The sequence below is a fragment of the Nyctereutes procyonoides genome, unplaced genomic scaffold, assembly GCF_905146905.1.
Source record: "Nyctereutes procyonoides isolate TBG_1078 unplaced genomic scaffold, NYPRO_anot_genome, whole genome shotgun sequence".
Classification (NCBI taxonomy): Eukaryota; Metazoa; Chordata; class Mammalia; order Carnivora; family Canidae; genus Nyctereutes; species Nyctereutes procyonoides.
In genome coordinates, this window is record NW_026575146.1 from 35,393,113 (window position 1) to 35,407,986 (window position 14,874).

The 14,874-nt window shown below is 45.6% G+C and overlaps 1 protein-coding gene across 11 annotated transcripts in view; it reads right to left on the reverse strand.

Moving 5' to 3' along the window:
- The window catches only part of EPB41L2 (erythrocyte membrane protein band 4.1 like 2), a 205,546-nt gene that overhangs the window by 21,660 nt on the left and 169,012 nt on the right, over positions 1-14,874 (reverse strand). For 3 of the 11 annotated variants that reach the window (XM_055312056.1, XM_055312057.1, XM_055312058.1), the window contains exons 12-16: positions 12,682-12,851; positions 7,934-7,996; positions 5,910-6,056; positions 4,479-4,580; positions 957-1,121 (exon numbers count right to left, since the gene is read on the reverse strand). In XM_055312056.1, coding sequence (XP_055168031.1) covers positions 957-1,121; positions 4,479-4,580; positions 5,910-6,056; positions 7,934-7,996; positions 12,682-12,851 — 647 coding nt within the window. The remainder of the gene's footprint in view (positions 1-956; positions 1,122-4,478; positions 4,581-5,909; positions 6,057-7,933; positions 7,997-12,681; positions 12,852-14,874) is intronic. The other 8 variants (XM_055312062.1, XM_055312060.1, XM_055312064.1 and 5 more) reach the window with 5 other exon arrangements.

Sequence of the window (14,874 nt, forward strand, 5' to 3'; positions counted from 1 at the left end):
CAGTGAGCCTCTGAACGCGGGGGCAGGAACGGGCCCGGGGACGCGGCCACGGCCCCACAGACTAGAGCTGGCTCCTGCAGCAAGGAGCAGCATCCCCTGTTCTTATGCACCAGTGACATGGAAAACTGAGCAAAAGGCCCTCGAAGGGAACACTGCGGACAGCACCTATCAGCATCTACTCGCTCGCTGTGATCTGTGCCGTTATCCTGACGTGCGTGGTAAGGGCGTGTTTTCACTGCTCGAAGTTAGTGCCGTGTAAATCATGTTACCGACAGACAAGAGAGAGATCCTTCCAGTTTTTATTATTGAAAACCCAGAGGTTTCAGATAGTACACTGGAAAACTCTGATACCATTTTGGTGAATGCCATTTAACCATGAACTTCTTTATACATAAAGCTGTCCAGTGACCAGAACCTCTCTAAAGCAGACATCCTGTTATTATTATTCCGGGTCAGTAAATTATTATTACTTGGCCCCAGATGGCCAGATGGGCTCTGCCCAAGTTCAGGGAATCCCTTAGGGTCATTCCAAAAAATGAAAATAATTATTTCTCTGGGCATGGCAGGCACTCCATATTTTTACACAGGAGCAGAATGTTAAAAGCGTGCAGCTGTCGGGAGACGCCCGAAAGACATTTAGGCTTTCAAAGTCTTTCTGCCCAACGTACTTCGCTTCCCTTAGTGAGGGCATCTTTCGCACACAGCTCAGGGTCTGGACCTACTGCTTTAGAGGATTCTCTGAATTTAGGCAGACTCTGCGGGTGCCAGGGGACCAACGGCAGGAGAAACATCCAATCTGTAGCCTTCCCTCGTGTCCAGTCATGGTTTCTTGTATGTTTCTCCAGGAAGGGTTAATTTTACCAACGACAGCACTGGAGAGAGAGGTTCTTAAACGTCCCCCCAAAATCACTTTCACATGTGGCTTTCGAAGGCAGGGGAAACAAAGTGAAATGCACCTCAGGCAACTGCGAGGAGGGCGAGGAAGGCCTCTCAGGAGGGGCTTTACGGCTCACAGCAGGGCCCTCGGCTGTCCGGGTGCTGGCTGCGCTGCAGGAGGTGCCCACGCTACCACAAAAGCCCTTTGCACTAAACAAAATGGACGTTATCTCCTCTTCTAGGCTCTAGAGAGGTCAGAGAGGAAGAGCAGAGAATTACCCAGGAGCCAGGACACACGGCGGTGACAAACTGGAAGGAAGGAAGGTCATGCAGACCAGCACCAGGGGCGGCAAGGCCAGGAGGAGACTGCGGGCCAGCCTGGTGCCAGCTCCCCGCCCGCACCTGCACCCGCACCTGCTCGCCCGCTCCTGGGGCGCACCCCTGCCACCCGAAGGGCCGCCTCCACGCCGCCCCTGCCGCGCAGGCTAGGGCCCTCGGCGCCCCACGGCTGTGCTAAGTGTGCCATGGAGAGGGTGCCAGGGTGAGGACGCCTGTGGGCTCCGTGAAAACCCCGCGTCCCTGGGAAACCATGAAGGTAAAGTCACCGTTCCTAGCTCTGGCCCTGAGACTGCTGTCCCCAACCTGAGGGCGCGACGGAAGGCCGGGCCGTGCCAGGGACGTGCGATGCCAGCGGTAAGGAGGCGCTGTAGAGCGGCTGGCTGGAGGAATAGGTGGCCTTTCTGAGACGCCCCCTGAAATAGGGCAGGAGGGTGAGGAAGAGGGCCCGTGAGGGGACAGGGACGTGCAGAAGCGCTTGCAGTATTTGGGACAGGGCAAACATCTTGCGGGTGAACTCAGCTTAGCAGTGATCCTCATAGTCCTGTCATCCCTCCGGGTCAGTTGGGTGGAGGGTGGAAAGACTGTCCTTCCCATAGGAGCGCTGGGGACTTCAAGTAGGTACCACGCACGTAATTACTCAGGCAAGCAGCTTCAAAAGTACCTCAAAACTACACTCTGTATAATCCCTACTGGGCTCCCGGGAACACAACAGGTAACAATCCTTACAAAAGAGGTAAATCTAGTTACTCAATGTAAATGTATTACACTAAATGATTTGGTCTCCAATATTCTCTCAAAACCATATTAACACTGAAGCCATCCTGAAAGTTCAACGTATTCCAACACGAACTACTACGGTTCTGGGAGCCAGACTGGCTCAGTGGCAGAGGCAGGAGACTCCTGGGCACACGAGTCTGAACCCTGCACTGGGTGCAGAGATTACTTAAAAACAATACAAAACAAAACTTTAATCTGTAAAACTCCTATTATAGAGATTTAGAAACTTTGGTCAAATTAGACTCCCACGCATAACTTTTTATTTTACATTCATTAAGGATTATAATTTAAAGATAATCAAAAAAACCCTACAAAATCAGTAGCAAAATGAAGATGCGGCAAAGAAATTTAAAAGATATTCTGTTGGGGGATCCCCGGGCGGCTCAGCGGTTTAGCGCCGCCTTCAGCCCCAGGGCCTGATCCTAGAGACCCGGGGTCAAGTCCCATGTCGGGCTCCCAGCATGGAGCCTGCTTCTCCCTCTGCCTGTGTCTCTGCCCTCTCTCTCTCTCTCTCTCTCTCTCTCTCTCTCTCTCTCTCATAAATAAATAAATAAAATCTTAAAAAAAAGATAATTCCGTTAAGAGGCAAAATGCTACAGTAGACTTAACTGCTCACACACTTCCACGAATAGTAGTGAAATGCTATTGGCAGAGGGGTGGGGGGCATGATGTAAGTGGTCCATAAATGTTGGGTGAATGGGTAAACGGATGCATGTGACTGCAGTTACAACAATCCACGTATGTGCCAAGTAAAACTATTTTCCTGCAGATCCTGGAGGACAAGAGCAAGAAAACAGCAGCAACTCCAACTACAGAAAAACCACTCAGAAGTGTAACAGGGGGTCAATTCCAGATTTAAGTTTCACCTAATAGCATTTTAATGTAACTTCTACGACAACGAGTGAATGATTTCTACCGTAAATGGTTTCTAACGGATGGTACTAAGCCAGGACGGCAAGGAAGACGGTAATTTTCAACATCTTCACCAACATTCCAAAGTCTCCAATTGCAAAAAGTACATCATTTTAAATGGATGAGATGGTGCCATCTGTCTTGCTTCTAGAACATAAATTTTCAAAACTATGTAATATTTCAAAGCATCGGACATTAAAGCCATCTTACACACTGACAGGCTCTGGATTTCACGCTGACCTTTGAAAGTATATAAATATGTCACTTGGTTTAGCTTTATGACACATTATCTTTCTCATCTGCGGTGCTCTGGAAAGGCTTCCTCTCTGCTCCACCTCCAGTTCCTTGAGGGCAAGGCCTCTTCTTCGTTATTCTGACTCCTCCCCTTGCCCCACTATATGCTCTGACGAAGGCTACCATTCACTGAGGAACAAGACCAGACTCTGGAACGGATAGGCTTTTTCCTTATCACTGATTTCTACTCTCATTCCCATCCCCCTGGGACTCTGTCCTCATCCAGCACCAGTGGGATCTCTGTCCAACATGTGGGACTAGGTCATCTTCCCGCGTAAGGCTCTGCCATGGGCTTCCCGTCATTCCTAGGATGGAATCCCAAACTGTTAGCGTGGTCTTTAAAATAGAGTGGACCTTCTGACTTCCTTGACTTTTCCTAAGCCCTTGTCATGTGAACTTGCAGTTCCTTGCACTAGTTCCTGTCTTGGGCTGTTGCATTTCCTCTTCTTTACACACGGAAGCATCTTCACGTGTCTGCCTCCTTCTCTTCAGATTATGGTCTCAACTCACGTGTCCCATCTTTCCAGAGTACAATGAGCAAGCAGCCCTCCCAAACTACTTTCTAGCAAAACTCTGTTTCACCTTCTTAACCCTTACTCCTTAGTACTCTAAAAGTTTTAATTAACATGTCTGCTATCATCTCCCTCACTGGACTCGAAGCACTCTAGTCCCAGCAGAAGACAGGCCAGTCAGCTGGTGAGGCAAAATTAGCAGAGACAGCAGAAGAGGTATGTCAAGGCAATGGAAAGCTAACTTCCTTGGTAATACCAGATATTTCCTGTACGTAGGGAGCACAGAGACCTGAGGGGCAGCTGTGACACACCATTTCTCCTGCTAAATGAAATTCAAATGAAAATTTGTATGGTTTCCAAACATATTTAGTAAAATAATTACCTACATCAGACATAATTTGTTATTTTAACACTGCCTCGGTGCACACACATGCGTGGTACTAATGGTGCATTTTCACACGAGATCATGGATTCCCAGCTGTCAGCCACATTCATCAAAATTGGGGGTCATTCATCACCTAAATTGGTTGGTAGGTCTGCATTTCAAATTGTGGATTTTCAAGTACAGTCCTCCCGCAATATGGCATTTCTCACTAATGATCATAGGTTTCCACATAAGGGAATTTGATTTTCTTAACTGCTCGAAAAATCATTTCAACAAAATTTTAAGTGAATACATGGGAAAAAAGGAGTCTCCTATGGCTGTGTACAGAAATGAAAGGAAAAGGGGGAAAAGCAAGAGAAGATCCAAGGATGCAAGGTGAACACCTTGTCTGCCTCCTGGACTTTTTCTTCAACTGTCCGTGCTGCTGCCATCGGATGCTTCTCCTTCACGGATAAAATATCCTTGAAAAGATGGTCTCCTCTGCTCTATTGTTTTAAACAATAGACATAATCAACAAGTCAGACAAGTACATTACATCTATAGCAACACAAACATTAAACTCTGGGTCAGCAGAACAAACCGGATAAAGCAGCACATAAAGGGAGGACAAAAATAGCACGTCATCAGACACGGTTTTTCCAGAAAACACAACACTCTAGAGCTGAATGCTGACATATATTTTCAGAAAATCTGAAAATGAGGATGTAAGCTGTATACAACTTCATGAGACCCTGCTGTTTTCGATCTTAATGTTGTCATCAGTTGTCTTTTCGGTTCAGCAATTATTTTTTGCTTCTGTTCTTGAAGAGCAACTTCCCTTTCACTGTCACAAACTTAGAAATTCAAAGCAACTAAGAGCTTTGCCCTTTTTAAGAAAAAGTGAATAAAAATAGTATGGGAGTAACTCAAGTGCGTACAGGTTTGATAACATTCAAGCCAGACGAGAGAGAGGGGCGGATGAGTGTCAGGGAAAGAGAGGCCTGTAAAGAAGAGGGGAAAGGTGAAATTGTCAGGTAACACCTTCAGGTGCTTTTTAAAACAGCATTTTCATACAGTATGATCATTATCTTCTCATGTATGACAAATGAGTCCATGAAAGTTCTTAGTTGATAAACAGATTTTGGAGCATCAGAAAAGAGCTGCAGATAAGAATGAAGGGAGATACAGATTGAGAATATAGTGTAAAGGCAACAGTTATACTGGTGGGGGGTGGGGGAAGAAATAAACCATGAAAAGAAAGAGTTCAGAGAGATGTTATGGTTGAGAATCCTCTCAAAACAGTAGTCTACATCTCATTACTAAAAACTTTCAGTATTAATATTAAATTGTGTCACATTTTGCAAATCTTCAAAAGAGCTCATTAGTTTTCAAAGCTAAGTTTAACTCTCCATCCTCAAAGTAATTACCTTAAAACCATTCTAAATACCATCTGTATTCCTACATCCCCTTTATTTAATTATCAAGTAAACTTTATTATTTCGGAAGTCCATAACTGAAAACCTTATTACATATACAACACACGATCAGTCTCTAAAAGTCACCCTACATTAAACATTTCATTACTGTTAATTTACTGGAGTATGATAGTGAAATTATTCTGCAACATTTGAAAATATTTTGAAACTCACACAATTTACTAAAAACTATGTCAATAAGTATTACATTGTTAATATTTAGTATTTTAAAAATTGTTAGCAACTACCTTAAAAAAGAAGGGAACACTTTCTAACTTCCTGAGAATCAACAATTAGCAACCTGAGTTTTATTGAAGAGCTGGAGCGAGACATAGAGCCAACAAACAGCTATTGACATACCCCTTGTGTCTGTAGGGACAGAGGTGTGATACGTCGTTTTTCCCATTCATTAGGGCGCGGCTCAGGTGTGGATTCCATAAAATTGCGCTTGAGTTCACTAATGCTAGCCTGATGTCTCAGTATGTCCTCCTGGGCCTTATCGAGGTCCTAGCAATACGTAACGTAATAAAAAGCAGAAATCCAAAAAGAAAAAAAAAATCCCAGCAGGACAAAAATAAAAAAAACAAAAAATAAGACAAAGCAAACTTATGATTAAAAAACATACTAAAGCAAGAAAAATGCCAAGTCTCAAAAGCCATATTATCACCTATGAATAGTTCATCAAAATTTGAAAGTAGAGCCAATTCATATTTTTTTATGATTCCCATTTTAAAAACCTTTTAAAAGGTTCTAATTTATTCTGTTTGGAATTTTTTTAAGAAATAATTACTTCTATTATTAGAAGGAAGCCATGGAATTACTAGTACTCAAAATGGCTAATAACCTTTCTAGTAACTGGACTTAAAATGCAGCCTATGACTTTATTCTTGCAAATTTACCTTTCTCATTGAGGCTCTTACTACAGCTGCATTCTGTGAATATAGTAAATCAAGTAAAAATAGAGAAAGGTACTCAGAAGTACATTCAGCCTGATGGGAAAGCCAGGTCAAGATCAGAGAGAGAGAGAGAGAAAGAGAACACCAAGGGTTGACTTTTTCCAGGAAATTCCAGCAATGGCTTTAATCCTTAAGGAATAAGAATAATGGCTTCCAGAGGCTGGTCCTGTGTGGCCTCTCTATAAAAGAGGGAACCCCATATACTGGGTTCCCTGAGCACGACTGTGGGGCCCAGCCACCCCACATACCAAATGGTCCTCATATTAGACAAGGATGCAAGAAAACGACCAGGTCAATTTTCCTTGGAATGAGCCCCGACAAATGGTATTTGTGGGAATTTTTAGATTGGCCCTGATAAATAGTATTTGTGGGAATAAAAGGTAATTAGTGTTCAGGAGACAGTTTTAAGTGAGTTTTCAATGCTTTCTTATATTTCAAAATCATGGGGTCACCTGTGGATTACAGCTTTCATTCCACTCCCAGAGGAACAGGTCATGCATCTGATAAAATTAGATCTTCCACATTCATGCACAAGCATAGTAGCTCCTCTTGGAGCTTCTATAGCCATTTGCAAAAACTCATAATAATCTAAATCTCTTTGCATGGCATGGAAAAATGACTGTGGCTTGAGATCAGGCACATTTCTTGCATTTGTTCAAAGCAATGTTACACATATTACACTTTAGAGCATTTTAGTAAGTTATGCAAAATACATTTCCAATAGTTATCAAAGCTGCCGAAAGCAACCAGATTAGTCAGATTACTGAGAATTGCAGCTCTCCACTCAATACATCACCGTTTTACTAAAGGGGGAAAAAATAACAACAAAAAGTTCTCGCGTGACACGGGGAACATATTTTATACATCTAATCAGTTGGGGTTTTTTCCTCCTCCTTTTTTCTCACTTTCTTTTTAATCCAAACAATCCCATTCATCAACATTTTTTCAAAGGTGATACTTTAAGTGGACCACATTCTTAATTGCATAGATTTAAGCAATGCTGCCCCCGAAATTGTGAGCAGAGACTACCGTCATTTCATGCCAGACCAGCAAAGCTCTGTTCCGGTGAGTATATGTGAAGGACGGGATGTTACTTCAGATTCTACCCCGCGGAGATTAACCCATTAGGAGTGAACAGATTTATCTGTAGAACTTCAAGAGTAACAGATAAAATTTCACTCGTTTGATTAAACAGAGCATCTTTTTTCCCAGCTGTCACTTTGAGAACTTCTAGCGGATTTATTCCTACCTAAGCCACTTTAAAGGAATGGAGTCGGACTGCTCCCATGCACTCCCAAGCTGAACTGTCCCCCATGCATCTCATGCAGATGTGCTCGAAGGAAGTTGCCAGCCAGCCTGTGCGTGACCTCCCGTCCACAGCAGCCTGGCAGCCATTAGGACAGAGTTGTTTTCTTGAATTATACAAACCTCCAACATTAAATTGCTATGTCTGACATAAATATTATCCCCTTCTACTCTCAAGGAATTTTTCTGTGAAATTAAATCACACACAGGGGGGAAAAGGCAAATAAACATAATTGTATCAATCAGCAGGCACCAGAAATGACCCAGAGTTGGACAGTCCAAGACATTAAAATACAAGAGGAATAAAAATCTTAAGAACCTAAAGCCACAACAAGCAAAACTCACATAAGTATCAGTCCTGAAAGTGCATTACCCCATGCACATTACATGCGCACAGATACAAAATGGCAAGCAGCAGCCATCAGGTATTTAACCGGGGGCAGGGGCGGGGGGATATCCACCTCCTTCAGCTAGGTCTCCTCTTCTTCCATCTTCACCTGAAAGTCATACAGCAAACGGCCAGAAAGAAGGGGCGTAGCAGTGGGAACCCTACCCACTGATGCAAAGACGTTATATTTGAACCAAAATGGTGAACCAGCATTACCAACCTTTACTCTTTGGCCCTCAGAAGATGCAGAACATAAAGCCACTTGGGTCTTTCTTCACCTATAGTGTCACACAAACGGTGGAAGGGATCCTTTGCAAAGGTGGAATGGAGAATGGAAGCTTCACTCTTTCTCAGTCCCTAGATCATGTGCTGCTTTTGAATGTTTTTACTCAGAAGTGAAAATATAAGAGTGTAAAAATGGCATAATTCCATCTGTCCTAACGTGAAAGGTCTAAATCAACTGGGCAAGAGGACAAAGTAGAATGATGAAAAAATGAAAACCAAATTTTACATCAGGGACAAATATTCACCTATAGTTCAGTTTTTTAACATAGATTTATTTCCTTGAGAGGAAAACTGGTTTATTTTGCTGCTTGCAGCACATTAAAATTGTATTTAAAACTACTCCTATTTGATGGCCACTTTTCTTTCGTAAAATTCTTTAAATAAGAATAGTTTTTCATGGTTGGGTAATTCTCGGTATCTAATGACCCAACCCAAAAGGAAAAAAAAAAAAAAGAAAAAAAAAACCCACAACCCTGTAAATTTAAAACTAACTCATGGAGAGGAAAAGCACAGCATAGGGAATAGAGTCAACAAAATTCTAATAACATCATATGGTAACAGATTATAGAATTGTCAAATCATTATGTTATAAAAACCTGAAACTAATGTTAACACTGTATGTCAATACTTCAGCAAATTAAAAAAAAAAAAGCATAAATCCTGATAACCACTCAAAGAAAAGGAAGAGCAAGAAAGAAAAACAATGATTCTGAGACCAAAAGACCATAGTTAAACTTTCACATGTTAATTTATAGCAGAATCATACATGTTCCTTTCCTCCTTACTGGAATGACGGTGTCAAATCTGAGAGTTCAAAAATGCTTTTTTTTTTTCTTTTTCTTGAAACCAAGTATTTTTGAGGTAAGCAGGGAGCTCAGAGTATCTGTATCAGAAGGGAAAAATAAGAGCTACCCAACAATCTATTAAGGATCGTGGTCCAATTCCTTGGTCAATACTTAATTCTGCAACATGCCAATCTTTGGCATTCTTCAGGTAACCTTTAGGAATAGTGGTTTCTCCCACTATGCCTAATCATATAGCATGATCTTCACATTTTTCTTTAGGTTTGCTTTAAATTCTGACTTTCTCTACGTATGGACAGTACCCACAGGATAAGACTTGAAGTCACCAGACCACATTTAGCAAAACAAAACCGTACTGCACATACTAGCACCAACCTAGCAGTGCAGAGGTAGCCCTACACAGGGGTAAAAATGCTCAAACCAGACACCTAATCTGGAATAAAAGGACACTAAGTAGCCCAACCTTAGGGCAAATCATCCAAATTTTCAAAAAGCCACGTTTCATTTTTCATAAGTATCTCTTAACAGAGTGGTATCTTCCTTACAAATACCTGACACTCTTTCATAAAACTACATGATTTAGAGATTTAAAAAAAGAAAAAAAAAAACTACCTGAAACTCATCTGATTCCCAAATGCTACAGTAACAGGGAGACAAGGCATTTCTGAGATTAGACCTATAAAGGTCAGGAGTAAAGGTTACAGATTTATTCTCATAAAGGCAAGAACGAGCTTGGCTTTCTAATGAGAAATAACACTAAGGAGTTCTACTCATATACATCAATCACAGTTACGTCCACGGAATCTTAAATTCTACATTGAGACAAGTTTCCATCTGAAAGGAGCAGCATTGATACGATTGATGTTTGTCTGCAAAACAAACAGACCCAATATGGACTTTTAGGGGCAACACAGGTTTCCTGTGTTGTTTTGAAGACCTAGTATGATTCAGATATTTACAAAATAATCCTGTAACTTTGCTCTCAACTTCAAAGGTGTGGACCTGGTCAGCGGAAGTCAACGAAGAGGAAGGGCTTAATTACACATATTTCTCATGCACTAAAACACCGTATGCCGCAATGTGTGGACCATACTATTTTGAGGGTAATCAGTGGTGAATTTATGCACATGTTTACACTCTACAGTAGGGAGGGTAGAAGATGTCATGTTGTTGGCCCCACAGGTTAAAGCTTATGTAGGAGTGCCAGCAACTGCTTCCTCTTCCTCGGTTTTGTCGTTCAAGTCACGGTCACAAGAAACGTTGAAGGAAGTGGCTTTAGCCTCCAGGTAGCAGAGGGACAGAGCCAGAGGAAGGGCAAAGGTGAGAGAAAAAGGCACGGACTGAGAAGCAGAGAGAAGCAGCCCGAAGATGAGGATGAGCGAAGGAAGGAACGAAGGGGAGGTAATAGGAAGGTAGTGCTGGACGTCGGCAGGCAGGAAGGAGACCCAGACTTTGGGGACGCTGGGGAAGGCCAGATACCCATCTTCATCGAGAAGCGAGGGGAAGCTAGGTGGGAAGCATTTGCAGAAATGGAAGGAAAAATACCCAAATTCGGAATCCTCGGGGCCAGCCTCTTTGAGAGGCTGTTCACTGGTGGGAGGACAGTCGGGCTGAGGAGGGGCTGCACCAGGACCCAAGACAGAGTCAAGGGGGGTGACGTCACCGTCTCCCTGCTCTGACGGGTCACCCATGGAGGGCAGTTCTAAGCTGTCTAGCGTGATCTGGTCGGCCTCCCCAAAGGGGTCTTCCTCCGAAATGTCTGAGAGCAAGTCCCTCTCCGGGACTGGCGACAGGTTTGGGGAAAGAGATGAGACACAGCGAATGAGTGGGGAAGGCGGGCACATGGACACAGGCTATTGTCGGCAGCAAACCCATGATTGAGTGTAAAGTCGCACAACACACACGTTCAAAGGAGAAACACAGGCAAGAGAGAAAGAAAAGAAATGGGCAGTTAGTGAAAGTTTGTACTCCTGCTGTTAACACAGCACAGTTAGAATGTGAATGACCCACTTCTAAAGAGAAAGACTGGACTACTCTTCGCATGAAATTTATAGCATAGATTGATTTAATTATTATTTTCTGACTGGTTGCAAATAGATCCAACGAAACTCAAAGAACATTCCTACTTTTAAATCTGGCTGCTGACAAGCATCAAAAGCATTAGCGGAAAGATCAGCTCACCCAGTCATTAGCCGAAGGTAAGCAGAATTCCTGTGGAATGTCAAGTAACTTTTTAAAAATAACTACCTGTATCGAATAAATGAGGCAGAATGGTACGGAGACTCAGAAAGGCTGAGCTCTCTCGTGTTTCAGATGTAAGCAGTTTCCTGGGCGCCTCATTAGCCCAATTACAAAAGATTCTGACAACTCTTCAGTAGGTGAAGGATATCTTGGTCATGATTTGTTATTTTTAACTGCATGATTTTTCAACCAAATAATTCTTGCTGGTATGACGGTCCCAAACTCTTCAGCAAATGTATTGAGAGGACTTGATGGCAGGAGTCTGGGGTGTCAGGCTCGCATGGTCCCCAAGCCCTCGTCTACGCTGACAGGTGGTCAGACAGGGCTCCCTGAGCCACGGGCAGCTCCTTCATCTACTAGGTCCTCTACAGACTCATGTCGCAGGTCTTTACAGTTTTCAAAAGTTAAAATTTAGAAAACACTATAAATCTATTGCAAAATGTCATTTCCTCCTCGTATTCACTTTCAATGTGATCTATAAAAAAAAAGTGCTTTGTGCGTATACAGAAAAGAGATGTGAAGAACTCAAAGCCTTCACATCAACCTGTGAGTGACTTTACTTTTCTAAGGTAAAAAGGCATCGTAAAATAGTGACAAATTTGAAAACACAGTGTAAGTTACTTCTCCATTCACCACGCTTTATGCCCCAAATAATGAGCTAATAAGCAACACACCATCTTCTCATTCACTATTCACAAAACAATCAGGCTTTGCTTAAGAATTTCCTCATCAGTTAGAGATTAATGAAAAATAACATTTTTCATAAAGACCATATTTGTTCATGTCAAAAAGAATTCAAGACAACGTTATTAAAATACTCAAGACAAGCTACAGTTTAAAATTTACTTGTAACCAATATAAATTTCAAAACACCACAGCTCTTATAGAGATTTAACTACAAAAAAGAATGATTTTGAAGACAGTCAAAAATGTCCAGCCACTAAATTACTTGTCTGCATTAATATAATCTACGTTGAAGTATTGTGCTTTGAACAAGAATCAGAGAACAGTTAGAGACCCCGTCCAAGCCAGTGGGAGCCTACAGCCTGGGAACCCGTATCACAGACAACAGACGCTGACGCCTGCTTAACACACGCAACAGCCTCTCATCTAAGGACACATTGAAAATCAGGCTTTCTGCTAGTTTACCATACCTTTCCTTCAACGAATTGCACGTGAGGGGCTTTGGCCGGGCTTCGGAGGTCCCTGGTGCCGTCCCCATCCTGCACGGCGGCAGCGCTGCCCACCCCGGGGCCGGCGGGCAGCTCCCCAGCAGCACCGGGAAGGTCCTTCACAAGGCCTGGTTCCACGACGCCCAGCGGAGCTAGGAGAGAAGGGCACTCGGGTGACGGGGGCTCATGTCCTGCCCACCAGGGGGACGGCTGCAGGCGGCCCGACGGGAGGCCCGACAGAGCGCCCTAGAGCTCAGAAGACGGCACCACCCCAGCTCCTTCTCGCACTTTCACCGCGTTCTGAAGACATTCTGAGCTTTCACCTGTCGGCTATAGCCCTCGGAAGGCGAGGCTGCGCTCGGGCCTGGCCAGCAGGAGGAGCCCCGAGACAGGCCCGGAGACGCAGCCCGCCGGCCACCCCCCTCCACGGGAGCCTACCGCTCACCCCGACACTGAGCCATCCGCTTAAGCTCTCAGGTTTTCGATAAAGGAGCCTCTCAGCTGATTACCATTCAGAATTGTGACAGGACCATAAAAGTAGATTCTTAAAAAAAAATTTATTCATTTACTCAAGAGAGAAGGAGGCAGAGACCCAGGCCAGGGAGAGGCAGGCTCCCTGCAGGGGGCCGAGGCGGGACTCAACCCAGGACCCGGGGTCACGGCCTGGGCCGGAGGCAGGGGCTCCACGCCGAGCCCCCGGGGACCCTAAAGTTGATTTTACGGAGTAAACTGTACGTTTCCTAGTTCTCAGCTTTCGGACCTGGTCGGTGCGTCGGCGCCACCTGCTGTGCATCGAGCACACACTCCGTCCTGCCTCCTGCCCTGCGGCACATGCACGGGCCACACGCGCAGGGCACACACTTGGGGTCCACGCGCAGGGCACACACACGGGGCACACCCGCAGGGCACACACACAGGGCCACACGCTCAGGGCTCACATGCACGGCACACACATGCAGGGCACACGCAGGAGTACACGCGCAAGGGAGGGCATGCACAGGGCACATGCAGGGCCACAGGCAGGGCCGCACGTGTGGGGCACGTGCGCAGGGCCGCACATGCAAGGGCACACATGCAGGGCCACATGCACTGGCCACACCCGCAGGAGCACACATGTGAGGGCACATGTGCAGGGGGCACATGCACACGCCACACGTGCAGAGCCACACATGCAAGGGCACACGCACAGGGCACATGCACTGGCCATACGCTCAGGGGCACACACTCAGGGCACACAAGTAAGGGCACATGCACAGGGGCCATAGGCACCGGCAGCACACGCACAGGGCACACACACAGGGCACACGTGCAGGGCACATGCACAAGGGCCATAGGCACCAGCCACACACGCGCAGGGCACATGCACCAGCCACATGCAGGAGCATACATGCAAAGGCACACGCGCAGGGGGCACATGCGCACACCACACACACAAAGGCAGAAGCACAGGTCCACACGCACCGGCCACACGCTCAGGGGCACACACACAGGGCCACACACGCAGGGCACACGCGCACGGGCCACAGGCACCGGCCACACACACGCCAAGCCACACGCACAGGGCACACGCAGAGGCACAGGCACAGGGCACACGTGCAGGGACCGGCCTGCCGGGTGCCGGGTCCACCTGAGGCCGCATCACCTCTCAACAAATGCAGGTGGGGAGGAGTGGCGACGAGGTCGCCGTCCACCTGGGGCTTCCCCCCAAACCGCACCCAGTGAGGCGACTGCACCTGCGTGCAAAGTGCCTGCCCGGCAGGTGAGGTCCGCAGGCCTCCAGGCCACCTGGGGCGGGGACATTCAGGCCTTTGGGCAGCCAGCACTGGGGGGCGGGGTGTAGGGAAGGGGATGGGGAGGGGTCAGGATCCCCCAGATTGAACTGCAGAGGCTCCAACCTCATCTATTACACAGAAAACCTCTTGTCCCCTGTCCCCTCCGTGTCCCGGTCCCCTCCTCATACCCTGTCCAAACCTTCCTTTACCACCAACCTTGCCTTTTTCACCAGATACCACACGGAGGTCTCTGGCCTTCATCCCTCGATGCCATCCAGTCCCACTGGATCTGAATGTAGCAGTGCTTTCTCCTCTATTTTCCCCACCCAGGTCCATTTTAAGGCCTCCACAGTCCATAAGTACTCACACTTTTGAAAACCCACACCAAAAGTCACAAAATGAA